Source organism: Rhea pennata, chromosome 1 (assembly GCF_028389875.1).
Source record: "Rhea pennata isolate bPtePen1 chromosome 1, bPtePen1.pri, whole genome shotgun sequence".
Lineage (NCBI taxonomy): Eukaryota > Metazoa > Chordata > Aves > Rheiformes > Rheidae > Rhea > Rhea pennata.
Window position 1 is genome coordinate 85,497,294 of NC_084663.1, and position 26,003 is coordinate 85,523,296.

General features: G+C 39.5%; 1 protein-coding gene across 1 annotated transcript in view; it reads left to right on the top strand.

Moving 5' to 3' along the window:
* Window positions 1–26,003, top strand: part of EPHB6 (EPH receptor B6) — a 75,125-nt gene that overhangs the window by 41,330 nt on the left and 7,792 nt on the right. Inside the window, exons 5-9 of the mRNA XM_062593836.1 lie at window positions 9,313–9,468; window positions 11,647–11,985; window positions 23,092–23,216; window positions 24,251–24,413; window positions 25,254–25,368. Coding sequence (XP_062449820.1) covers window positions 9,313–9,468; window positions 11,647–11,985; window positions 23,092–23,216; window positions 24,251–24,413; window positions 25,254–25,368 — 898 coding nt within the window. The remainder of the gene's footprint in view (window positions 1–9,312; window positions 9,469–11,646; window positions 11,986–23,091; window positions 23,217–24,250; window positions 24,414–25,253; window positions 25,369–26,003) is intronic.

Genomic DNA, 26,003 nt, shown 5'->3' on the forward strand with positions numbered 1-26,003 from the left:
TTCTGCTATTTTGCCACTTTTCTTCTCACAGCCCATTTCCTGGTTCTCCTCCCAGTAAAACACTAGCTAGTAATTGCTCCATCTCTCCCTCTTTTACCTAAGAACCCTTTTCTCATCTGTGTCAGGAAATTCAGGCTGCCTATGTCCAACATCTAATTCCATGAATTTTATGTGATCTCCTACGAACAGTTCAGCAAGAAACAGTTCTTATTCATTTGATTTGATGCTCTACTCCTTTCCTGTTTTAAAAAAAGTCTTTTCTCCTTGTGTTTCGTTCATTTTCTGCTGTCTCTCCCCACTTGACCAGCTGTAGAAACTTTGAATCTCTAGACCAGCCTAGGGCTCTATCCTTTCACATGTCCTGCTTCTAACTATGGCTAGTCCCACTTCATTCAGAACAAGATGCAAGATATATGGCAATAGTAACTGTGGAGTAACATGCAGCAGTGGGCAATTACTCCTGTCACTGTAAATATATTTTTGGCTTGTTTTGTGGTGGTGGGGGGAGGGAAAGTATATCTAAAATTTATTTAGACTTTTTTCTGATATGTTTTCTGCATACTAATTATGCCTTCTTGCATCATGAGATAAACATTTCTAGATCCAATTTATGCTATACTATTAGGCCCTTTCCTTCTGTAACTGCCAAACTATATCCCTCTTTCCAGTTCATAGAATCACAGAAAGGTTGGAAGGGACCTCTGGAGATCTTCTAGTCCAACTCCCCTGTTCAAGCAGGGTCACTTAGAGCATGTTGCCCAGTACTCTATCCAGAGGGTTTTTGAATATCTCCAAGGATCTCTTTTGAATATCTCCACAGCCTCTCTGGGCAAGTTGTTTCAGTAGATGAGGGGAGAGTAGTGTCTTCAGTAAGGCTTTTGACACTGTCTCCCATAACATCCTCATAGGCAAGCTCAGGAAGTGCAGAATAGATAAGCAGGTGGTGTGGTGGATTAAAAGCTGGCTGAATCGCAGAGCTCAGAGAGTGGTGATCAGTGACACAAAGTCTAGTTGGAAGCGTGTAGCAGCAGGGGGCAATATTGGCTCCAGTCTTGTTCAATTTATCAATGACCTGAAGTACACACCGTCAGCAAGTTTGCTGAGGACGTAAAACTTGGGGGAGTGGCTGATACACCAGAGGGCTGTGCTGCCATTCAGAGGGATTTCAACAGACTGGAGAAATGAGCAGGGGAGAACTTCATGAAGTTCAATAAAGAGAAGTGCAGTGTCCTGCACCTAGGGAGGGATAATCCCATGCGCCAGTACAGTTTAGGGGCTGAACAGCTGGAAAGCAGCTCTGTGAAGAGGGACCGGGGGGTTCAGGTGGACTACATGTTGACCTTGAGTCCGCAATGTGTCCCTATGGCTAAGAAGGCCAATGATATCCTGATGTGCATTAGGAAGAGTGTTCCCAGCAAGTCCTCCCTGCCTATTCATCCCTGGGGAGGCCACATCTGGAGTGCTGTGTCCAGTTCTGGGCTCACCAAAACAAGAGAGAAATGGAGCTACTGGAGCAAGTCCAGCATAGGGTTACTAAAATGATTAAGGGACTAGAGCATCTCTCATATGAGGAAAAGCTGAGATGGTTGGAACTCTTCACCCTGGAGAAGAGAAGACTGACGGGGGATCTTATCAATGTATGTAAGTATCTGAAGGGAAGATGTAAAGAGGATGGGGCCAGATTCTTTCAGTGGTGCCCAGGACGAGAGGCAACTGGCATAAATACAGGAAGTTCCATGTAAAAGTGAGGAAAAACTTTATTGTGAGGGTGACTGGAAGAGTTGACCCAGGGAGATTGTGGAGTCTCCATCCTTGGAGATATTCATAAACTGCCTGGAAAGAGCCTTGGGCAACATGCAGTAGGTGACCCTTCTTGAGAGAGGAGTTGGACTAGATGGTCTCAATAATTCTGTGATCCTGTGAACACCCTTGAGGGACCCAAAACTGAATGTAGACACAGTCCTAAAAACAATGCTTCTCCACTTTATATTCCCATAACTGGAAGAGCTTAATTTCTTTCTTTTAATCCTATAAGCGCAACTGAAATGAGGAATTTTTCCAGATTAGTGAGTGTGAAATCTTTATCAAATCTAATAGATCCCTCTGCTCTTTCTAGACCCCTTTCCACCAAATCTCCCAATGGGATTGTCCTTTATTCCTGTTCTGCCCTTCCTCATAATATAGTAACAGATGGAAGCAGATCAGTGATTTGAAGAGAATGTTCTGATTAAAGCTGTTAAATCCCATCCAATAATCACCCTTCACTTCCCCTTACTCTGCTACCCAAACCTCTTGTGCTATTTTCAGTGATGAGAAGGTATCTGTGGGAAGCATGCATATGTGTGAAAGAGCTGGGCAGCCTTCCCTATGCATCTGGTTTTCTGGAGGACCAAGAACTACTCAGATGTGCCATTTCTTCCCTTGCTCTCTATTTTTGCATATTGGTCTTCGTTCTGCTTTTGCAATTTAGCTGCTGGACTGTTTTGCTTCCTGTACTCTAGTCAAAGCCCATCATCTTTCCCATGTGAGTCTGTTGCTTTAGAATTGATTACCAGCCAACAAACCTCCATATTTTAAAAGCAAAACGTGTATTTTCCCTAAGGAGGTATAGGAAGGAAATTTATCCCAGAGTTCTTGTCACTATCTCAGTCAAGCAGAGAGATATTTTATGCTCTTTTAATGCCCTGCTATGTCCCAGCTCACTTCCAAATCATATCTAAGCAAAAAAAGTCACAGTGTTACTTGTGTTCCATACTCTAAAATATCAATTCAGGGTACAAAAAAATCTATTTAAGTCTCTGTCTATCCTTCTTGGTCCTTCTCTCTTTGCTGTGTTGTGTTTTGCTCTCAGAAACTTTCCACTCTGCCCTTATTTTCCGGTTACTTTTTCCTTTCTGTCTCTTCCTCTGTCTTGACTTTCTTGCCTCTTGTTCTGTCTCTTCTCCATTTTCTTCATCTCCCTATCACATTCACAGTCCATGATTGCAGGACTTTTCTGTGCTGTCTTTAATATTTGTCACTATTAAAATCCTTCAGAAAGCAATCCTCTGGCATGCTGAGTGGAATTTGTCCCCAGTGAACGAATAGGCAAACACGAGCAATGTAGGGGATAGGGCTCAAGAGTGGAGCTGAGGAAAAGTGGGTTAGCATCTCCGAGATGAGCTGTGGCCAGCAGAGCCATAGTGGCACTTTGACATCCTGCTAAGATCCACAAAAAAAAAAAAAAAAAAAAAAAAAAAAAAAAAAAGGAAGAAGAAGAAGAAAGAAGACCAAGACCAAGACACGCTGAGAGAAAAGCGCTTGCCCAGTACATACTCTGCCTTCTCCTTTCATACTAGCCTTGACTTAATGGGAAGTGGCAGCTTGCTTTGCTCCCTGAGGTACTAACGCTGCAATCCTTTGTCCTTGCATTCAATATTGTGAATAAGTGAGCGCTAAATCTGTGCTGTCTTAGAAGGTACTGGTGCCTGGGGAATGACCAAATCATGCTATCCCCAGTGACAAGGCTTAACTGGTGCTAGTGTTCTGTGTGAAGTTGTTCTGCAAGTGTGCAGTGGTGGAGAAGCTGCTCCCATTAAAACTTTCTCTGGGATGGTCCCAAGATGTTGAGATTCACTAAAGGAAAACATGCTAGTTCTGATGAGGAAGGTAGGTTCCCTCCAGCTTCAGGGTTCCTCATGACTGTCTCCAGGGAACACAGAGCAGAGGTTTTAGTGCCACAGTAAGTAAATGTGGTGCCATGATCTGTATTAAGAAGGAAATGTAAGGCAAACAAAAACTAAAAATCTTGTTATGATGTAGAATAAGGGATCCTGCAGAAAGAAGTTGAGCTAGACTCTGTGTGTGTGTAACTGTAACTGCTGTACTGGAAGGTGATAGCTTTTAAATATTTAAATTGCTAGTAGATTTTTTTCTCATTTCCTTCAACTTAACCTTTGGTATCCTATTTATAGAGCGACTGGATTGAGGGAATGCCAAAAATGCTCTGCCTCATGGAAACAATTATTTTTGCAGTCTGTGGGCTAGTCCTACAGTTCTGAGTGCAATGAGCTAGTAGACTTTTATGCAGTTTTGAAGAGGGATAGATGTGCTCATGCACGTAACTAGCTCTCTGACTGGATGCAGAGACAGCATCTCTTCAGCAAGGGTCAGTGTTTAGGTGGAGGCAGAAGGTATGTGACAGCTGCTGCCCCTGCCCATGGACACTATTCTTTGGCTACATGGAAATCACTATATTGCTAAAGTCTCACTTTCATCATCAAACTTGCTAAGTAGCTAGAAATTTTGCATCAGCCTCTTTTTTCCTTCTTTTTATTTTTTTAGGAAGGTGGGGAAGATGGCATGCCTGTGAATCATGTTTAATCTCTACAAATGAATTTGCTTGTGCTATGCAGTGTAATTCAATTTTGATACTTTTCCTCTTGACTGTAGGAAGAAGACATTCAGGGGAAGGGGCAAAAGTGGGAATTTCAAGCCTGATCCTTTCTCTGTTTTTGCCAGCCCTTCTGGAATTACTAGCATGAGCTCACAGACTCATGTGGAACAGGGTAGTGATTAATTTATGTCACTAGGCAATAGAAAAATAATCATTTTGAAGAGATCTCTCTTCCTAAGTTGCTCTGGATTCCAGCTTCCACTTCTGTCTTATAGGCTGAACTAGACAGGTGCGTCTCTGTTCTACTGGTTTTCTCTCTGTCTCCTTTGAACTCCTTTCTCAGGTACCTCCCTCAGAGAGGATCTGCTATTCCCTTTCTCATTTTGCTTCTGAAGTCTGAAATGCAGTGTAACGTAGCAGCAAGAGCTTTCCGTTTCACTGTTCCTTCTACTTCCACAGCCAGATATATATGGTGGAATCTCTGGTGATGGGGCAGCCAGAATCACAAAGATCCAGATAGTTTCAATTGCCCGTGCCTAGGACAATTCCAAGTTCCAAGTGTGGCAGTCATGGATATATGGCACCATAGAGTCTGTGTTCAGCATCTTTCACAGAGGGCCACAGACTTCCTTCTGATTTAGCATTAAATAGCAAAAATACTGACTTAGGGCTTGACCAACTTAGCTCATACAAAGCGTATTTCCTTTCTCTTAAGATTTGATTTAATGTAGACACCACAAATAACAAATATTAATGTGATTTCTAATGTCTGTATGTATTTGCTTAATATATGAAGAATCTAAATCAACAAAGGCAAAATAGTGTGATTCCCCACTATCTGTGCTTTGCAAGATGTGAATTTGTTCTATGTGGCAAACAAAGCCTGTCTTAATAGGCAGCGTGCAGGCCTGGGTTTAGGAGGGCTCTCTGGGATACCTTCAGTACTTTTGCATTCACACTGCAGATACTATGAATTTGAATGGTTTTGAGGTAAATAAGGAAAATCTGTCAAAAATATCTTTACTGTGAAGCATTTAGCTGTACTGGTAATAGTTTCTTTAGAAAGCATTCAAATGATTGATGGTATCACCTAAACAAATTTCTAGAGACTGATGGAGATTTTCATCTAGATTAAATGACACAGACTCTTTGTATTTTATTTTACCTGTACCTCCTCATTCTGTCCTCAATGCTGTCTAAAAATATCTGAAGAAAGGATTATAGCTCCTTTTCAAGTAAGCATGAGAATAGAATGAATTGTTACTAATTACTCCCAAATTACTGTCTTAATCTTAGGGATCAGTCTGAGATGGTTTTACTGTGAGGCCCTTTTCCTAATGGTTGTCTCCACTTTCACTTAAAATACCAAAAAAAGAGTGAACAAATAAAATACAAATATTATACACTTCTCCCTCCCAGTTTTTTGTTCCTCCTCTTTTCCTCCTTTCCTTCTCTGACTTTTTGGTTGTGAAAGTAGCCTTCACTCTGAAGTGAATGTTACTGAGATAGTGGTCAACCAGAGCTAGGGCAGTTGGAAAAATAAAAACAAAAACTAAAAAAGCACAGTTCTGAAAGGTGTTGACTGCCCATTTTGATTTTAAGTTGGTGTTATCTCTGAAACATTCCAGCACATGTCAATGCAGATTTGTTGGCTATTGGACTCCTGACCAGAGTCTACAGAATAAGCATCTTAAGCCAGAGATCCACGTGGTCTTCTGTGAAAGATGCTTGATGGTGTTCTGAATAAGTGGGGTATATAAAACACTGCATACTGTTATCTTTGTCTGCCCTCTTGATTGTTTCTTACACATCTTTGTAGCACCCATTTTTTTCTTTATATTGTGCAATAACTTAACATTTTAGATTTTTTTTATCAGAAAACAACTTAGCCATCATAGTCAATGTTTCTATGTGCTTGACTCAACAACTTACTTTGTATCACCTTGTAAAAGTGGTACAGCCAAGTGGAGACTTGGGTTCATTGTGTGAACCCCTCTTTCATCTCATTATTTGAGTCACTGAGGAGCAACATGGTACCCAAAATGGCAGAAATTCCACCTCTCCTCCCAAAAGGCAAGGAACATGCCAGGATAGATACATATTAGTGACATTGTGTTTGATGGTGAAAAGAGGCTGCCTTGTCATTTTGTTTTTCAACTTTACTCATCTGCAGTGGGATTCCAGCTGCTTATAGGTCAGCCTGTGTGGCTGCTTCACACTCTTCTTATGGGCTAAAGCATTTCCCTGCTTTTTGGTTTAGAAAGCTACTGCATGACTAAGAACTTTCAAGGACAAAATGTCACCTACTAATTACATTTTAAAATTCAGCTTTATTCAGAATTGATGGCTGTTTCTAACTTATCGAATTCCACAGAAGTCAAGTTAATCATCACTATAAAGAATGCAATGAATCTTACGGACCCAAAGTGTCAAGGGCTATCACTACTATATATAAGCATTGAGAATTTCATAATTACAGTAGGAATGGAACCTTTATCCTAAAGCTCCACATGTCCAGATTCTTGTTCTTCAAACTTCTTAGTTTTCATGGGACAGGAAAGACACATGAGCACAAGAGAGACCACCAGGGAAAAGTAGGGCAATTATCCAGACATGAGAAGTTCATTAGACTGTAGCATTATATTCTTTTGTAGATTTCATTCAAGCTTTCTCTCTAGTCAGTTTGCAGAGAGCAAAGTATAGGACAAGGGAGTACTGGGATCTAGAGACACTACAGGTTCTTTTGAATTAAGTCTAGTATTTTTCTCTCAAAAGCAATCAGATCACAAAATCACTTCAAAACAGTCAGTTTCAGAAAAGTTCAATCTTAAAAGTTGTTAAAGATTTTTTTTATCTGCTTATATTTAAAGGCTTTCTTGTAAGCCTGCTACTTTAATAGGTACAAATGGTCTTCTTATTCAAACATTTGAATAATACATTTGTTTTCATGTTGGTATTGTTCTTCAGCTTAAATAACAGATTCCTCATTCTCTAAATTTACATTTCCAGGATTGCATTCAGGAACAGTTGCTGCCTCAGGGACTAGGAGAGGGGACAGATAGCTAGAAACCACATAACTGTGGTTGCTTGAAGAGCATGCCACACTATGCAGTGACAGAAGAAGCAGTAGTAACCTGTTTTTGCCTGTATGAAACAGCTATTAATATCTGATGGTAGGCACAATGCATGGGTGCAGAAATTAGATTTAGTCAGGCAAATCCAAAAGAATGATTTTACGTATTTGATCTCTAGTATTTGTTATGTAAGCACCTTTTCCGAAGTGTTATCTCTGTACTATTGTACAGCATCTGTGATATGAGCAGATACCAGTGTTCTCCGTTAGCAGACACCATGTCCCCAGACATAAATCTGTATTCTTGCTGCATTGGTTGGTTGATTTGTTTCTGTTAGCAGTTGTTGAATGCTTCTGGTCATTTGGAGTGGTTGTCCACAGCACTAATGAAATCTTGCATGACCTTTTAAGCAGTACACGTGCTCTGCCTCAGAAAAAATGTCTTTCTTCACTGAGACAGTGGTGCTATTGGTGTATTCATTCCACTATATATAATCTACAACATTGTGTATTTGCTTAATACTTCTGCATGACCCTCAACAGTGTGTCATCCTGGCAGACCTCATCACTGCATTCCCAAGCTTCACAGCAGGTCATGAGAAGTCTTCAAAGTAAACAATTACGTTTATTTTTAAATAAGTGTTGTTTAATAAATAGCAAACAAACAAAAAAAAAAACACCCTTCTTCATTCACAGCTTTGCCCAGCTTTCCATGTGATTTGCAGGCTAGGGCTGAATCTACTTGAATTCTCTCAATAGTACCTTTGTAGGCCAACATGTTTTTACACCATGGGGAAAAGGTCTGTTTCTTCTAAAAAATTCTGTTTAGCATGACACAAACTGCATGCATTATGATCATCTGCTCATTTGTGTGTTTTCATTACTGTGGCTAGCAGCAAGGTCATTGACCAACTTGATGTCAGGCTGTAGGATTGAATGAAGAAGCAAAACCATTCCCCAGAGTCTACCTTGGTAAGTGGAAGTTAAGTGTCCCTACCATGTCCACAGTATGCATCAAAAAAATACAGGATGGGCTTTGAAATCAGAGCTTTCCCCAGTCCCATTTAGATAGCATAGCAAATTTCTTGAGGAGCAAGTTTTCAGTCTGTTAGTCAGTACTAAATTTGTAAACAAGGAAATAATGTGTAGGTTTGGGAGAGGTGGACTTACTTACCTTTGAATGTGATATGGTGTTAGTAAGACTGTGGAGTTTTAGTGTCTGCAATTCGAAATTCTTCATTTTTAAGAGGCTTCTATATATTATAATCCCGTATCTGGGAAGTTTCCAGACCTAGGGGGAAACAAGAGGACTGCTGAATGCTGCCTCTTCATTTTTTCATTTTGATGCAAAATCTGTTGTAGTAGTTTACATTACCTTCAGCAATGAAGTTGTCTAAAACAGCATAAAAAATTTGTGGCTCTGTTGGGTGGGGAGAAGGAGGTGTGGATAACGGTTGTAAATGTTATGACTGGTTTAAGATAAATCCCATGACTGTGCTCCTTGCCTTCTCCGATACTAATGTTTTTTGATGAGTAATAAGAAGACAAATACTTCAAACTGCCAAAGTTGCTTCTTTGGACTGATCCCTTTTCATCTGCCAGTGAATCAGTTTAAGCACTTGTTGCCTTCTATAGAATAATAAAAAAAAGGTTTTGCAATTGTAACAGTGCATCCTCTAGCCCAGAGCTAATGTCATCTATACTGTCATAAAGTTACTGTCATAAACAGACCTTAGTAGCTACTCTGTGTGAGTAGTTCTCCCAACATCAGAAGCATGAATTAAATGTAAATAAGATCACATTCCTTGTGAAATTTGAATTAATGAGTTTCCTGCTCTTACCCATCTCATTTTCTTCCTCTTAGCCTGCTCCATTGGTTTCTTTAAAGTATCTGTGGGAGATGATCCATGCCACCAGTGTCCTGCCCACAGCCATGCTCCAGTGCCAGGATCGAGTGAATGTGTTTGTCAGAACCACTACTATCGATCTGCTTCTGACACTTCTGATGCTCCCTGCACTGGTAAGTATTTGGATAGAGTGTTTGAAAGCAAGGAGGAAGGTGGTTGATGATAAGGAATGTGCCTGTTAAGATGGCAGGGAGTTCTGACTCATCCTTTCTCAAGGTCCTTGATAAATGAGAGCAAAACTTCCATTTGCATCTCCAGCTAACAATAGGGTATATCCACTTAGTAAATGAAGATGAAAAGACAGAAGTGCTCTCGTGTGCTATTTACAATGCTGATACATTGGTGGCACTGTGTTTGAGAAACGCTGTGGTGTTGCAATATCAAACACTCAAAATGGAAAAGGCCAAATTTAAAAAAGCTCATGCAGGCTTAAATAAGTTCATGTCAAAGTTAAGATGCAACTTTTGATGAGAGAAAAATGTATTAATTTTCTCACAAAATTTTAATCTCATTTCATATACAGGACAAGTATATTTCACTAAAGGAGTTGACCAATGTTTTTTTTTCTTTGCTATTGAAGGTGTGAAGAACTTATTTACTGGACAGAATTCAAATTCTTCTCTGAACTATATTTATAGGAAATTACTAATTTTCTCATTGGCTTATCTTTGATCCTCATCAGTTATGACTTCTTCATAATAAAGGTACTTTCTCAAAACCTTAATTGGTCAGGAAGGAATAGCTTCAGAGTTATTCCCAGAAAATGAAATAGGGTATGTGATTAGTACTCAAAAATCTAGTTTAAATAATACATCCAACATTACCTATCAACTTCATGGAAGTGACAGAGAAAGAATCCACTTCTTAAAGCAACTTGCAATCACATTATGGCTGCAAAGTTAGGTGCTCAGAAATTCAGATATACGATCATTTTCTTTTCTGTAGTCCCTTGCTTTGTATAGCCTATATAGTGCACAGAATCCATCTTCAGCATCATCAAGCAAGTTGTAATATCTTTATTTCACAGCACTGATTTACTTCTTGACCAGTTATTTAACCTTTGCATTTACTGTGGTAAGAACCCTCAGGAAAACCCAGTACATGATTATGCAATGAAAAACTGAATCATGGTGCAAATGCCAAGTGCACAGTTAAGCTCACAAAGGCAAGCTTAATTCTGGCATTCCCTAACAACCAAATGCTTGATCTTGTAAATATTACTTTTCATTTCTTTTTAACAGTCTTCTGTGTGCAGTTTTTACAACATTTTTTTAGCAACATTGGAAGTAAAGAGTCCCCAAGAACTTATAGCAAGTGAAAATACTCAAATGCTCCAGGAATTGAGTAGATTGCAGCCTGAGAGATCCCCCACAAAGACCTCCTCTGCTTGCAGTAATAGAGGATGTCATCCATAACATTGATCAGCAGTAGGCAGAAAAGAGGCTTTACCTGCAGGAATAGTGAGAATGAGCATTCTTGGATTTCCTTTTAGCTTCTGGAGGGAAATGTTCTGTTCATGTTTCCTTTGCCCCTCCCTGCTACTAAGCCCAGCCTCTCTGCCCCTTCCAGTCTTGCCTTGCCTCCATGCCAAGGTTAAGCAGTGCCAGACTGCTGCTTTTTCATTTTGTTTTGTTTTGGTTTTACCTTTTTGAGCCTTTCTTTCTAAACTTCCAGTATCTTGTCCCACTCTCATCCCCATGCCATCTTCTTACCCCTGTGCCTGTTCCTCCATCTCTTCGCTATCTGTGTGCCAGCAAGACAAGTGTTGGACACACAGAATAGGCATTTTTTCTGCTCTCAGCTATTACTCTCGATGCCACTTAGGAATATGGCTGATGGCAAGAATAATCATAGGGAAAGTGCTGCTCAGCTTCTGCAATAGTTGCAACAGGCTCACTGAAGTCTGATGTGTTAGGTACAAATGAGATTTTTAGAGGTCTCCACAGGGAGAAATCTTACTTGTGCAAAACTAAAACTTTGAAAGATTTGGAAATTCCCTAGCTATTGGCATTTCTTTAAGGGAAAAATAAAAGCCATGCCCTTGAAACAAATGACCCTTCTTGTCCATTTTGTGTCTTTAAAATGTGATAGTACAGTAGCTCCTCCTTGTCTCTAATTTTATATTCAGTGTAGCAAAGATTTTCCTAGTCTTCTTCTGAGAAACAGTTGGAGAAGAGCAAGAATGAGAAGCAGTAGCAACTTCTGTTCTTTTTCTACTACTTTATCTTCTCTTGCCTCAAAATATGGTCCCATTCTTTCATAGGATTTTGATCTTTCATTCTGTCTTTTAGGCATTCCCTCAGCTCCCCGTGATCTTAGTTATGAAATTGTTGGCTCCAACGTACTTCTGACCTGGCGCCTCCCCAAGGACCTGGGTGGCCGCAAGGATGTTTTCTTCAATGTTATCTGCAAAGTGTGCCCAGCTGGGTCTCCAGGGCCATGTGTGCGCTGTGGGGACAGTGTACAATTTGAACCACGCCAGGTGGGCCTGACGGAAAGTCGTGTGCAAGTCTCCAACCTGTTGGCCCGTGTGCAATACACCTTTGAGATCCAGGCTGTCAACTTGGTGACTGAGTTGAGTTCGGAAGCACCACACTATGCAACCATCAATGTTAGCACCAGCCAGTCAGGTGAGGAGACCCCTTTTTCTGAGTCCCATTTTTTCCACCGCTATGTCTCATATTATTTGCTTTGGTCTTTCACATCCTGCAACTTTGCCTCCTTGCTTGTGTGTTGTGCCTTTTTTTATCTTGCCCTGCCATTTCCATGGTTTTACCTCTGCCCTTCTCTCTCCTGCTTTCCCTTGAACTGGCTTTCCTTCTTTCCTCTTGACAGAGAAACTGAGTAGATTTAGCAGCTGATATGATTATGCATGGACAGGAGTTGTCAAAGCAGAAGGTTCCCTGAAGGAGAGAGCAATGGGAGATGTCCTGTGGGTCAGACAAAGCATGTTGCTTTGTTGTACGAGACAAGGGACACTAACTTGAAGGAGGTTTTGTAAGCATCAGCTTTCCACAGCACTTAGAGAGTATTTCTTCACCTTTTCATCTCCTCTCCATCTTCTTTATCTTCTACTCTTCTCTATTTTGTGTTTTCATACTTCACTTGCTCTTTCTAGCATTTTTTCCCCATTAACTTTACTTTTCTTCCTTACCTTTATATTCTTTCAGTCACTTTGTTTTTCCATGCTCTCTTGTTCCTGTACAACATCTCCCATCCTCTTTGTTTCGATTCATATTGCATTGCACTTTAACAAGTGGGTATTGAGTGATTCATCAAATCTGTCCGCCTTTGCCCGACTGTGTATCAAAGTAAGGAGGCTGAAGATAAAGAGACAGATAGACACTGTATGACAAAAAAACAATGTTCACATTTAGTCATCATTGAAATACATCTGACCCTGGCATGGCATGTATTCATACAGTACAGGCCTTTGGGTCATAAATAGATATGAAAACTACAATTTTCACAACTGATGGGGATGTGTTAGTCAGAAGTTTGATAAAGGATCCAGAAATAGAGTCAACATTACTGTCTACTAAAGTTGTTCTGGGTTCTTCTACCAGCCATGAATTTACTTATTCTCACCTTTTCAGCCTCACCATTCTGATAGATGATCTTGGAATATTGTTCTCCTGTCAATAGGAAATGAGGATTTTTTTTTTTTTTTTTTTTTTTTTTTTTTTTTTTTTGCTTTCACATGGTAGTATTAGAATATGTCTTACAGTGTTAACAAAGATGTTGTGATGCATGTAGCTAGAAACTAAGCCACAGGGTTGACTAGGACCTAAAATACTAATGGCTTGTGTGAGCAGACAAGGGAAGGGAGAGATTAAAGGTTTGAAGAGCCTGTCAGATTGATGGATGGGATACGGAAGGCTTATATATGGGGGGAAAAGGAAAATAACACCAGGTGAACTCTGAATTTCTGTAAGTATTCTTTACAAGGACTGACTTACAGAGGCAGCTGGAGAAAGCCACATGCATATAGGCATACAATTCAGCTAACTATTCACAATAAGAGAGTGAGCATGTGTTATTCCTTACAAGCATATATAAAGAGTAAGGGATAGAGAAGAACTGTACATGACTTACTTAAGAGCATACAATGAGAAGTAAAGCGATAAAGAAGAGAAAGAGGGGTAGCAATTTAAGTGACAGAAAACATCTGTAAACATTTACAGAAATATAAATGTTTAACTCAAATCTCTCATTAGATTCCACATTGTAGTTGTGGAAGCTGCAAAAACAGGCTTCAGTAAAGGTCAAGAGAAATGCTGCAAGGTCAGATGCGAGGTGAAATAATAGACCTAGTTCAGCTCTGATGTCTGGATTCTACAGAGTGTAGTGCTTTGGAAAGAAAGTGGAAGGAACAATGCTGTTTGAAGGCAGGGGAGTGTTATGACTAGCTCAGAATCTCTGTTAAATATCCTTCTATTTCTTCTATGCCATGGAAAAGAAGAGAATGCACACGCCAAGTAATTTCCTATTGTTAACAGATACTGGGGGTTCTCCAATGCTTGTTTCTTCCCTTTGTAACACTATCTCAGAGGCACTGATTAGCCTGGCACAGATAGGATACCTGACTTCGTAAGAAGCTGCCTACAAGTGACTGCTCTAGTTTAGTTTACAGTAAGAGATATAGTTGGGTAATTCCTATGGTAATTCCAGGGAATTTCTTTGGCTTCTACTGGAAATGACAGGTGTTCTATTAACATCCTGAAAAAGTCTCTTTTTCATTGCTTCTCATTCAACCTCTTTCATCTATATCCAAAGTGATTTAATCTTGATTAGCTGCTTTCCCCTCCTGCCCTGGAATTACCAAATGTGCCCTCTTCTTTTGGTACTGTTTGACTCTTCTGTCTATGACCCCTCCTACTCCCTTGTGTACGTGAAGGTGGTCTCTTGTGCACTGAAGTAGTCTTAGGCGAGGCCAGCATCCTGAAGCTGCAGGATGTCCTGGATGGCTGTTCTGACTGCACTCGGGGTGTGTGTGTGTGTGTGTGTCTGTGTCTGTGTCTGTGTCTCTGTGTGTGCATGTGTGTTCTTGCTCTTCCCTGAAATCATTAAGAGTGAGTTTGAGATGAGCTGCCCTTGATTTGTAGTGACAGCTCATGCTAGCAAGGCCTTGGTTCCTCCATCACGTGGCCTGTCTTACTCATGCCCTCCTCTATTCAATCCCCTCAGCATCTTTTCACTTTAGTTTAGCTTTTTATTATTATTATACACACAGAGATGGATACTTTGGGCTCTTATATTCTAACAGAGACAGGGAGGGGGCAGGAGAGCTTGGGGAAAAAGAAAAAGCTGGGGAATTACAAGCTTTCTGAATGAATGACTGTAACATTAATTTGCTACCCATTGAATTAAAAGTGACCCTTCAGCCCTGGCAGCTTCTGAATATTCCTCTTACTCCTGCATCAGTCAGAGTTCTCTGAACTCTTTCAGTTGTTGATCCATGAAATCCTCCTCCCCATCTTCTGCCCATTTGTTAAAGATACTTTCTGTCCCAGAGAGACATATTCTGTCCTGGAACAGTTCTGCTTCTCTTTTTCACCTGTTACATAATCACTCTTCATATTTATCTCCAAATCACCCTTCCTCTAAGAATTTGCTTATACCTAACAGCCTACTTGCCCTGCTTCACAGTACAATGGGATCCATGGGTTACTTAACCATGTTTTTCTGTGATGCCTGTGTATGACATCCCTCCTCTTCAGTGACTATATTTCACAATAGATTAAAAAGAGATAGTACAGAAAAACTTACTTTGTAACAATAAGGCTTTGCATTTTATGACACAACACATCTCAGACCTATCTGGATAACAATAATTTGACAGGCTTGCTAAGGTAAAGTACAAGAAGAAAAAACTACCCAGAGGTAAAAAAAAAAAAAAAAAAAAAAGAGAGAGAGAGAGAAAAGAAAGAGTTTCTTTCAGCTCAGGTATGCTGTGCCAAGGGTGTATCCCTAAATGTCAGACTATCTGGAAAGATACCGGGAAGCCATTCCAGAGAGCACGAGCTGCAGGAAGGAAAGCTTTTATATAACTGAAGTTATGCTTTGTGACAGAGAGGGAGCCTGATACAGAGAAACCAAAAAATATAAAAAAGAACTGTCATATTATTAAAAAACAAGAAGGGGCTAAATTTTAATGGATTTTAGCATCTTCAAGTGTATTAATCAGGGAAAACAAATGTCTTTTCTCCTGCCTTATGACATAATTCAAGTTTTCATTTAAAGCACCATGAAAAAAACTTTCTATATACATAACTGTAACTGTCTGTCCATGTTTTTTCCTATACCTACCACTGAAGCATGTATTCATGTCTGTTTCCAGAGACACACTATTTAACTTATTCATCCGACTATTTATTACATTCCCAAAAGGTAGAAGGAGAGGCAAGGCCTCAAATGTTGGAGCAAGTCCGTAGAGATTTCTAAAAGAAAGTACGATTTTTTTGATTGAATTCAGACATTTAAAGAGTTTTTGGAGGTATATGAGGTTAAAGATGATGTAGCCAGGCTGCCATGCACCCATGAAAAGTATATCTTTCTATGTAGCAGCCTGCTACACCAGTTGGATTCAGAGTAGTGGGACTTGGCAATATCAAAGATCTGCAGAACCACGCTAGTCAAAGCTAGAGAGTATGAAGGTAGGTGTAAGAGACTGGGTGGAGACAGGGACTAGTATGGATAGTGCCACACAATTTAAGAGAACCTGTCATAAGATTTTTAGGGGGAATGTGTGAGAGAAAGAAAAGACTTCAGTGTCAATGTGTTGAGATTATGAATGCAAACGGCTGAGCTGATGAGGGAAATTTGTCTGAAGGTGCTTGGTTTTCCAGAGTGAGGCACAACAATCCAATATACTTAGTTGACAGGAGCAGGGATCAAAGAATAAAAAAGAGAGCTGTTAGAACCTATATGTTACTGAGTTTTATCAGAATGGAATAATCAGTTAAACAAAATGGAGTGTGAGCTCTCTGTCCATTGTCCATTGGATGAATTGCACTAATTTCTAAAGTAATAATCTGCTTGCTTATTTTTGATTCTAATCACCAGCCCTGAGCAATCACCATAGGGCCCTAGGAATTACACTAGATTTTTTTCTTCTTACATAGCAACAACAGAAATATTTTTATAGCTACATTTTTCCTTTAGTGACATTTGTCAGCTTTGCTGTCTTCAGTGGATTTGCCCAGGTATGACTGGAACCTAATAAAAATTTCTGTGGTCACTCCAAAATAAGGATCTGTTCCATTTTTGTCTTTTTAATATGTTCTGTCTCTGCAGCATGAGCAGAGAATGAATGTGCTTGTTTTCACTTTTCAGGTTTCAGTGATTGTTTAAATGAAGACAGAAGCTTTCTGAGAAAGAGGAAATAGGAAGTGCATAGTAAAAGACAGCACCTTGTGGTATAAAGGAAAATTCTCCATTGTTTGTTAGGCATGAGTGGAACACCAGCAGAAACAGTAAGAGTAGAGATAATGATAGTGAAAATAACTAACTAATTTGCCTTTCTAAAGCATTCTTCATCTACAGGCATTAAAGTACAAGAACATGATAGAAAAGAACTCAAGAGACTTTTACAGGATGGAGATATTTTAGAGAAAGGGGCAGAACTAAACTGAAGTCTGTAGTAAAGACACAGAGAGGACAATTTCAAAAAGAAAGAGCTGATGTTAAATGCATGGAGAAGGAAGTGTCTATACTGCATTCCAGCAGACCTCCCTTCAGGACTATGGTATGTGGGAAGGTGTGGGGAACAAAGTTAAGGTCCTCATGCCATTTGCTGAGAATATGTGTATAAGAAAATAGCTGAGGAGGTAAACATACCTCCAATATTTTGAAGCGATATTTTGAGAGTGGTAGATTTGGGGCTAGTATTAGAGAGGAAGGACTAACTGAAGGTGATCACAAAATGAGGGATATAGTGGGAGAGACAAAATTAAAGCAGGAGTTGGACAAGGTGATTATGTAAAGAATTTAGATGTTTTATAGAAGCTTCTGGAGTGAAAGAAGGGAAAGAAAAAGCATAGGTATCTATAAAGGATACACAGACTCTTGGTCTGAAGTGACAGGATTCAGTCTGAATCCCATTTAAGCAGCCTCCTGTGATCCAGTTGTCTGAGCTCCTGTAGTTGTCCATGGAGATCTAGCCAGTTGTACTAAACAAGTGATTCAACTGATCAGTCAGCTCCATTCAGTTGTCAACGTATAAGCATCTAGGCCATCTGAGACACCCAAGGGCAGCCAAGACATCTATCCAGGGCTAGCAGGTATGATACAGGAGCATGAGGAGACCCAGGAGGAGTAGGAGGACTAGGCCTCACAAATGTAAGCTAAATGGAGCTGCACCTTGAACATTTGCTTTAGAGTGAGATGAGTTGCTCATTAGGCTACACTGAGTGCAAGGGATACAGCTGCATAATTATAGGTATATAGTGCCTTTTCAGGCACTCTTGCATATCCTATCTCCATCTAGCTCTCTAGAGGTTTACTAGTCTCCTGGAAGACCTAAGTCAAATTAGCTAGCACTATGTCTTGAATCTCAGAGGCTATCTTAAATAGCATTAAATGTCTATTTCTAAGAACCGTATTAAACCCTAGATCTCTGCTGACTACAAGATTATTTTAAATAAGTAGCACATAGGGTAGACAAAGAAACATAATCTTATTTTCAAGATGAGCCTACTTAAAGAATCAGATAGGCAGGAGACTTCAGTAAGAGGATTCTTAAGTGTCATCACCATGTCTACCTCAGTCCTCACTGATGAAGGTGGGGAAGACACACATCTAGGGGAGAAATGAGTTGTCAGATCTGGAGTAAAGAGATAATTTGAATAGGGGAGATAAGAATGACATGATTCAAAAAAAAGAGAATGTCTGGAAGACAAAGTGAATTTAAATTTCACCTGAGTTACCCTACCCATTACTAGTAGTTCATTATTTCCATGCTGAGTATGACTCAGGGAAAGAATGGAATAGAAGACAAACAGAAAGGAGTCTGAAGAAGTGTTGCAGCCCAAGATTCTATCTTAGTAAAACTGAAGTTTTTTTTCTTCGCTCTTTCTCTCTGGTAAGATTAAAAAGCTACAGTAAACATGTAGCTCTTTTTTAGATCTAATAATTCCCTTAAGGTGGAGTCTATGTCTGGAGCAAGTATTTAAGACAATTTATTTTACTACTTTCAGAAAATCAGAGTACAAGCAAGTACAGATAGAATGAACGCAATCTTCATCAGAGCACTCTTGGTCATCATTTGTGGATGCATTTTCTTTGTTTTAGAAAAGTTCTGCAGTGGTAAAACCCCTGGGTTACTTGGAGATTCCTTAGTGTGAACTGGAGTTCATTTTGCAAGTCTGAAAAAAAAATCTTCTTGTGATTTCTATTAAAAAAGTTGACTTACTTTAAAAAAGGTAGATGTACTTTATTTGTGCAGTAATTAAGTTTTATGATTCCACTCAGTGTTAAAGTGGCTCCCCGGAAATAAAGGCTTTGTGATTTATCCTATGGAAAAGATATGTCTATCACGTCTACAGGCAGGTAGCATTTGTGTACTATCTATACTGATAGGTAAGTAATCTTTTATAAAAACATTTTTTTTTCTTTTTATCTTCTGTATAATTTTATAAAAAGGGGAAGATTTCCTAAACATTTATTGGTCAATTGCATTCATGAAGCTAAAAGCGAATGATGAAGATGACCTGTTTTCCTTTGATCTTTGCAGAACTCCCAGTTTTCTCCAATCAAAAACTTAATCCTTAATCCTGGACTTACTCTCTTACTTAGTGCTTGCAAGCCCAAACTATATGGCCTCTTTGGGTAATGGAGGAAATGCTGAGGGAACTCAGCATAGCCTTTAAAGCAAACTTGGATTTTGTAACTCCAGCTATACTCATAAAAAATAAATGAAGCAAATTACATTGATTCAAGTACAGATCTATTCCAGTGAACTTGCTATATCTAGAGAACACCATTTCTTCTTAAGAGTCTTTGGCAGTTTGCATCAGTGGGCTCTTCTTTTGCAACAATGAAGAAGCAGAAGCAAAGGCGGAAGCAGCCCCCTTCCCTTCAGATTCCTTCCTTCCCCAATCTGTAGATTTTTAAGGTTGCAGGCACACATTGCTGATACTACTGTCACAGACATTAGCATTAAAAGAAAGTAAAGCAGAAAAGAAAGTAACATAGAGAATGCAGTATTTTCAAGGTGCTCAAAATATCCTTAATCCACCCCCCATATGCTGCCACAAAAGATCCAGGAAAATTATTGTATTATGTCCATCCATGTAGGAGAGCTGTAAGAATGCAAGCATGCAAGAAGTAGAACCCAGGAGTCATATTTACCTAGTGGCTGGATGGCTTTAAAGCTTCCATTAGAGGTTATATGTACAAGAATTTTCCTCATATTTACTCAGACAAATAGAATTAAAAAAGCAGTCATTTTCCAGTTATCTTTAGAGATCTGATATTATAACATGTTGCTTGCATTCACTGAATAATAAAATCAGACCCTGTGATTTCAGCTGTCAGCCAATTGTCCAAGTGTCATTAGACACAGACCTAAGTATCTCCATTTATAAATCTCATGTGAAAAAAAGAAAAATGGCATGGAGGTGACAAAGCAACATAGAACATGAAATATGTTCTATGCATAGAATATGAAATAAGCTAGTAAACCAGTGTTTTGTGATAAACATTGTTAGTAGTCTGCATACAAAGAAAGAAAAACATTCATCTAGTACTTCTGTGTCAGTAGAGGTAGGGTACTTTGAGCGTTGGTTTGAAGTATACAACCTTGAGCTTTATGTTCCATAATTACTGGGAGAGTAACTTTATTCAAAAAAAGCTTGACAGGAAAAATGTTGTTATTCCACCCACAAATATGTTCACATTTCAAATCACTTTAATATTAATATAAGCTTTTAAAAGCAAAAATCTATATAATTTTTACTTGAAGTGGTGGGAGAGGTCTCACTTGAAGTGATGGGAGGATTTTATCTTTAAATAACAGGCAAATGTATGTATCAAAGAGGAAAAACTATCTCAGGCAGGTTAAAGACACTCAATCTTAGATTAATTCATACTTTCATTACTGAGCATTTTTGCTGGTTTATGTTTTTTGCCTTAAAAAATATCTGCTTAATAGATGCATGTCACTGAAATGACCACCTATAATATAGCACACTCGACATTATTCTAGGTATCCACCCCATGTTTAGCCTGAGTAATAGACAAACACAGATAATAGGGGCACTCTAGGATGCTCAGGAGCATGATCAAGAGATACATGTATTGTAACTCAGACTAAAGCCACTCCAGTGATTTTTTTTTATGCTTCCCAATATTTCTGATTCTGCTAGATGTAGCCTGTTTCTATGTACAGCATATCTGGGTAACATGTAATTTATTATTATTGTTCTTGTGCAGGCTTTGCTGTGCTTTACTTTATAAACAGCCAGCTCTGATGTCTGTGTATCTTTTGCAGAAGATAGCCTGTTCATGGATACCTGAGAGTTGACAGTATATGCTAATGTCAGAATGGGTATTTACTGACTAAAATATAGGTCAATATCACTAGTTTATTTTAAGCATCCTGAATATGCCTTTCAGGTAGGGGGAAAAGCATGACTTCGGAAGAAATGAGGAGAGCAGGAATAAGCAATGGTTCAGAGTGGAAAACGGATGACTGGGAAGAGCGTGGAGGGGAAGCATGGAGAGTACATTTAACTGTGATCATTCTGCAAAATCTTCATTAAAAACTAGAACAAGGGAGTGGGTTCTTCCTCTGCAGTATATCTGTGTATTTAGGGTTACACCTCTTCCTGTCCCATATGTCCTGTATGTCCCATCAGAAAGATATCTGCCTTTTAATAAGCATTACAGCTTTGTAGAATCTTTCTTGATCAAATATGAACTAGATAGTTATCCTGCTCTTCTCACACTGTTATCTGAATACAGTGTTCTTCATTCATGTTTTAAACTACATAAGGCCTTGTTTAATTGTTGCCCTCTTCTATTCTTGTCAGCAATATTGTAATGAGAAGGTGTGCAAAACTATTCAAGACACAAATAATTATAAGAAATAAAAGGAGTAAGGATGAGAAAATGTTTTTTGCTACTCTTAACTTATTGTTTCATTGTTGTTTTTAACTGTTTCCCACTTGCCTCACCTGGAAGTCATGAATCTTCCATCTAGTAAGTTTAAAAGTCTCTTGTGCAAAACCAGTGGAGTTGGTGGTGACTTTTCATTAGTATGCTTTTTCTTGAAGATTTAAAGCTACTGAAAATATTACTTCCATTAGTAAAATGGAAATGAGGATTCCCTAGCTGTCTACCTGGAGGTCTCATGTCAACATGACATTTTGCCTGCAGGGAGAAAATAAAACTGAGAACAACTCTGTGGGCAGACTGAAAAGGCAAGCTGAAAGATCCTCTATCAGTTATCCTGAAATATTTGTTTGGAAGTCTCTTCTTAAGAAGAAACTCATATTTTTTTTAGCCTTAGCCCAAATGTGTTCCTAAAATCATGGATGTTTTTTGCAGAAGTGGATTTTCGTTCTCCAGAAAGCTTCACTAGTAAGTGGCTATTCATCTCCCTTCCCACTCTGAGAACTATTTTTAGAAGAACTAAGTATGATCCTCCTTCAGCAAAGACCTCCTATTATAAGGAATGCTACCTACTTCGTTTGACTTCAGAACCTGTGAATGGTATGGCCTCTAGGAAGCCAATAAGTGAAAAGCAAAAAAAAAGTTGAGTTGGTCCTTACTTTGGACCAAAAAAAAAAAAAAAAAAAAAAAACCAAAAAACAAAATTTGAATTTTTCCCACAATAATTAATATCTGCCACAGAGTTTAAGCACTGAATACCATAATGGAATAGAGGTGGCAGCTCCAAGTAGGTAGTATACTAGCCTGGCCCATTCTCCAGAAGACAGGAACTTAGCGGGCAATATAAAAATAAATAGAACAACCATATGGTTTTGCCATCTGGGCAAATGTTCTGTCCAGGATTGGCCTGGCATCCAGGATCTACTCTTGAATATTAGGATAGGAATGCAAGATGCTTTCGTTCTCTATGATCAGCAGCTGAACTGGGACCAGTGAACTGAGAAAGGCTTCAAAGTCCATCTCTTAAGTCACCAGGGTCCTCATCCTCCTTTCTCTTTCAGTTTACAACCTAACCTAAACCTAACCCTTGGGGTCAATTTGTGACCTAAAATGAATGACTCTGTTTTTTCAGACAGCCTGTACCTTATTTTTTCCCCACAGAAGAAAGAATTATAATCTGGTGGAGAAACAGAACAGAGATGTTGTAGTTTGTTTGTGCTGATAGAATTCTCACACTGTTTGTCCAAGAGGGGCATCCTAGAACAGGATAGTAGCACTGTCAAAGGTGGTATTTTAGCTTGCATGTACAAATTGCAAATTTTAAGACCAGAATAATGTCCCAATTATATTGTAGATCATTTCAAAATTCATGTGCACTATCAGTTGTCTGGGGTATTCTTCATTTTCTGTCCAAGTTGTAGGTTACTCTATCTCCCAGTAGCGTGAAATTATATTTGGATTTCTTTGGGCCATTTTATAAAGTACTTCTTGATGTAAATTAAGAGAAAGGAAGGGATGAACTAATATATTAGCATATCACAGTAAATATTAAATTATCATTCCTCATTAAGCTTTTTTCTTTGAAATCTCTCTTTCTTTCTTCCTTTCTTTCTTTGTTCTAGTCCCCTCTGCAGTTCCTATGATGCATCAGGTGAGTCGTACTACCAGCAGCATTACTTTGTCCTGGCCTCAGCCAGACCAACCTAATGGGATCATCCTGGATTACCAGCTTCGCTACTTCAACAAGGTGAGCAGAGAATGATGCAATGCAGGCTGTTATATAGCTGTAATGCAAGAAAGAATAGGAAAATCTTCTCTCTGGGAGATGTCCCTCTGGATCAGGATGAATAAGGTGGAGAAAAGTGCTTAAATTCTGAGGGAAGAGCACACTGTAGCAAACACTGAAGTTTATAATGTATGTGTCATCTAACATCTGTCCATCTGCATTTCCCAGCTTGGAACCATCTAGTGATGCGGACAGAAAAAGAAGACACTTGTAGCTAAGCTAAAAAGCTGTGGCTAAAACATTTGAATAAGTTTAGCATCAGTTGATACAGGTAACAGCAGAAGGAGCTGAAGTTTCTAAATGTGGTGTATGCTGGAGTTGGACTCACTGCAACGTTTTGTTGTGCATTGTAGAGTGATGTCCTGTGCTCGCATATATGCCTGGAAAGACGTCTCTGAGAAATTTAATGGAGAGAAGTTCATTCACTAAGTGGCAGGTTTCAATCTCCTGTTTATGTGCTGGAATTACAGGGTGGCAACCATAAAGTTCATTTCCACCCACCTCTTTCATGACTCCCAATCTAAGTGGTTTGAGGGAGGAGCTCCATAGGGCTGCTCAAACATATTCCCACGTATGTGCAGAATTATGCAGGGCTACTGTTTCTCCTAGCAGTTTAGCTGCCTGTAATTTGTAAGAGCAGCTTCCTGGATATAGTATTACACATGTTCTAACACTAGATTTTTCAAGGAGAATATATGAGTTTGGAGCTTGTAGAAAGTAAAATTTTAGAATAGGTTGCAGGGAACCACAGAACAAGATACTTTTGTCTCTCATTTTGTTTAGATCAGGACTGAGGGACTTTGGCAGACCTGTAGTAGTGGAGGGCAGTAGTGAGGAGCACGAGTACTGTGTGAGGAACCCAGGTCTGGAATAGGAGGTGGGAGAGGGAGAATCAAGGACTATTGGGTCCACATAAAATCTAGCATTCCTTGATGAGGACAGCCACTGGTGTGGGCAAAGGTCTCATATTCCTTTTTGGCCATTGGCATTCACAGGCAGATGAGGAGGATAATTCACTGACCTTGACTAGCGAGACCAACATGGCTACCATCTCAAATCTGAACCCAGGCAAGATCTATGCCTTCCAAGTACGAGCCAGAACAGCAGTGGGCTATGGGCCATACAGTGGAAAGATGTATTTCCAAACTCTAATGGGAGGTGAGTGCTGCTGTTTTGTATTCAGACTTGCACATACTCATTTTTCACTTATGTGTGCCATTGAATGTATTAGAAAACTGCAGAAGACTGCTACCTGACACTCCTACTCATATGTTTCTGTATACCACGATTTGCATATGCAAATTTGCCCACTCACAGAAACTTCACGCCATCAGATCACGTTGTTCACACACCCTTAGCTTTTGATACCTCCATATTCCCCATTCCTACTCCTTGTTTTCATATGCTTCTGTGCCTCTGACTAGGAAGGAACGGAGTGCAGTTCTGTTTAGGAAAGTGTTACAGTACACAATGCTATGTTATGGTATGGTTTGGCCTCCAGCTGCCACAGAACATGTTACAGCTAAATTGCAAGGACAGGTGGGACAGAGGACTTATGCACCAAACCTTGCCTCCCAACAGTATTCCCATTCATTCATGCGAAGAGTAATGTGTCATCTTGTGAAATCTTTGGTCTGGGTCAAAGTTATTAATGTACATCATCTACAAGCTGAACTAAGAAGAGACAGTGGGTTCACAGCCTAAGTTTACTGAGGACTTGTACTGACATAGCCAGTAAGGTATCAATGGATCAGGGGAGGGAAGAGAGGGTAGGAGGGAATACTGGATTTTCAGAGGTAGAAAGGAAAGCACTGGAGAAGCACAGTGACTGAAGGGAAAGAAGAATAATAAAATAAAGTATATGTTGAGATACCAGGAATAGCCTTGGAAGCAGAGGACTGGTGGGAATGAAATTATAGGTGAAACCTAGCTGAGTAGAAGGGAAACTCTAACAGCCCTTGTCCTCTGCATTTTGTGTGTGTGTGTCTCCCTTGCTAGGGGAGCGCTCGGAGATGATGCAGGACCGACTGCCGCTTATCGTGGGCTCAGCGCTTGGTGGTCTAGCCTTCTTGGTAATTGCTGCCATTGCCATCCTTGCCATCATCTTCAAGAGGTGAATTCTTTGACCTGCTCATGTGCCAGTGCCTGCACCCCAGAAAGTGGAACTTACTTACCCCTGCTACATAACCCTGCCCTGCGGGAGACAGGCTGATGGACGTTCATTCAAATGCCCTTGAGACCCTATTCTGATTTTAAATGAAGATCCTGCCTCATTATTCCCATTTGAGGTGCCTGTCCTTTGGTAAAACACTCATATACTTAGCTGAGATTTAGCTAGGTAGCACTGGAGCTTTTTAAAGATAGTGCTCAAAATTTATTTAAATGAATTACTTCAAAAAGGGACTATAAATTGTCATAGGTCAAGCAAGTGGAGAATGAAACAATGTAGTGAAGGAGGACTGGTAGAAAAACTATTTAGACTCTCTTATTTAGAAGATGCTAAGGAGCTGCAAAGTATCTTTTAATCAAGAATGATGAGAAACCATAGATCATTTGCTAAAGAAAAAAAAATGTACATCCCACACGGTTCCATGAAACACAGGCTCAGATAAAATCTAGGTTGAAAAGTGCAAATACCACCTGCCATTTTGAAAAGAAAGGGAAGATAAGTCAATGCAGAGATAGTCTGTGATGGCAAAAGAAGGATAGATTTTTTAAAAGGCAGAAAGAAAAATAAGGGTCACTCAC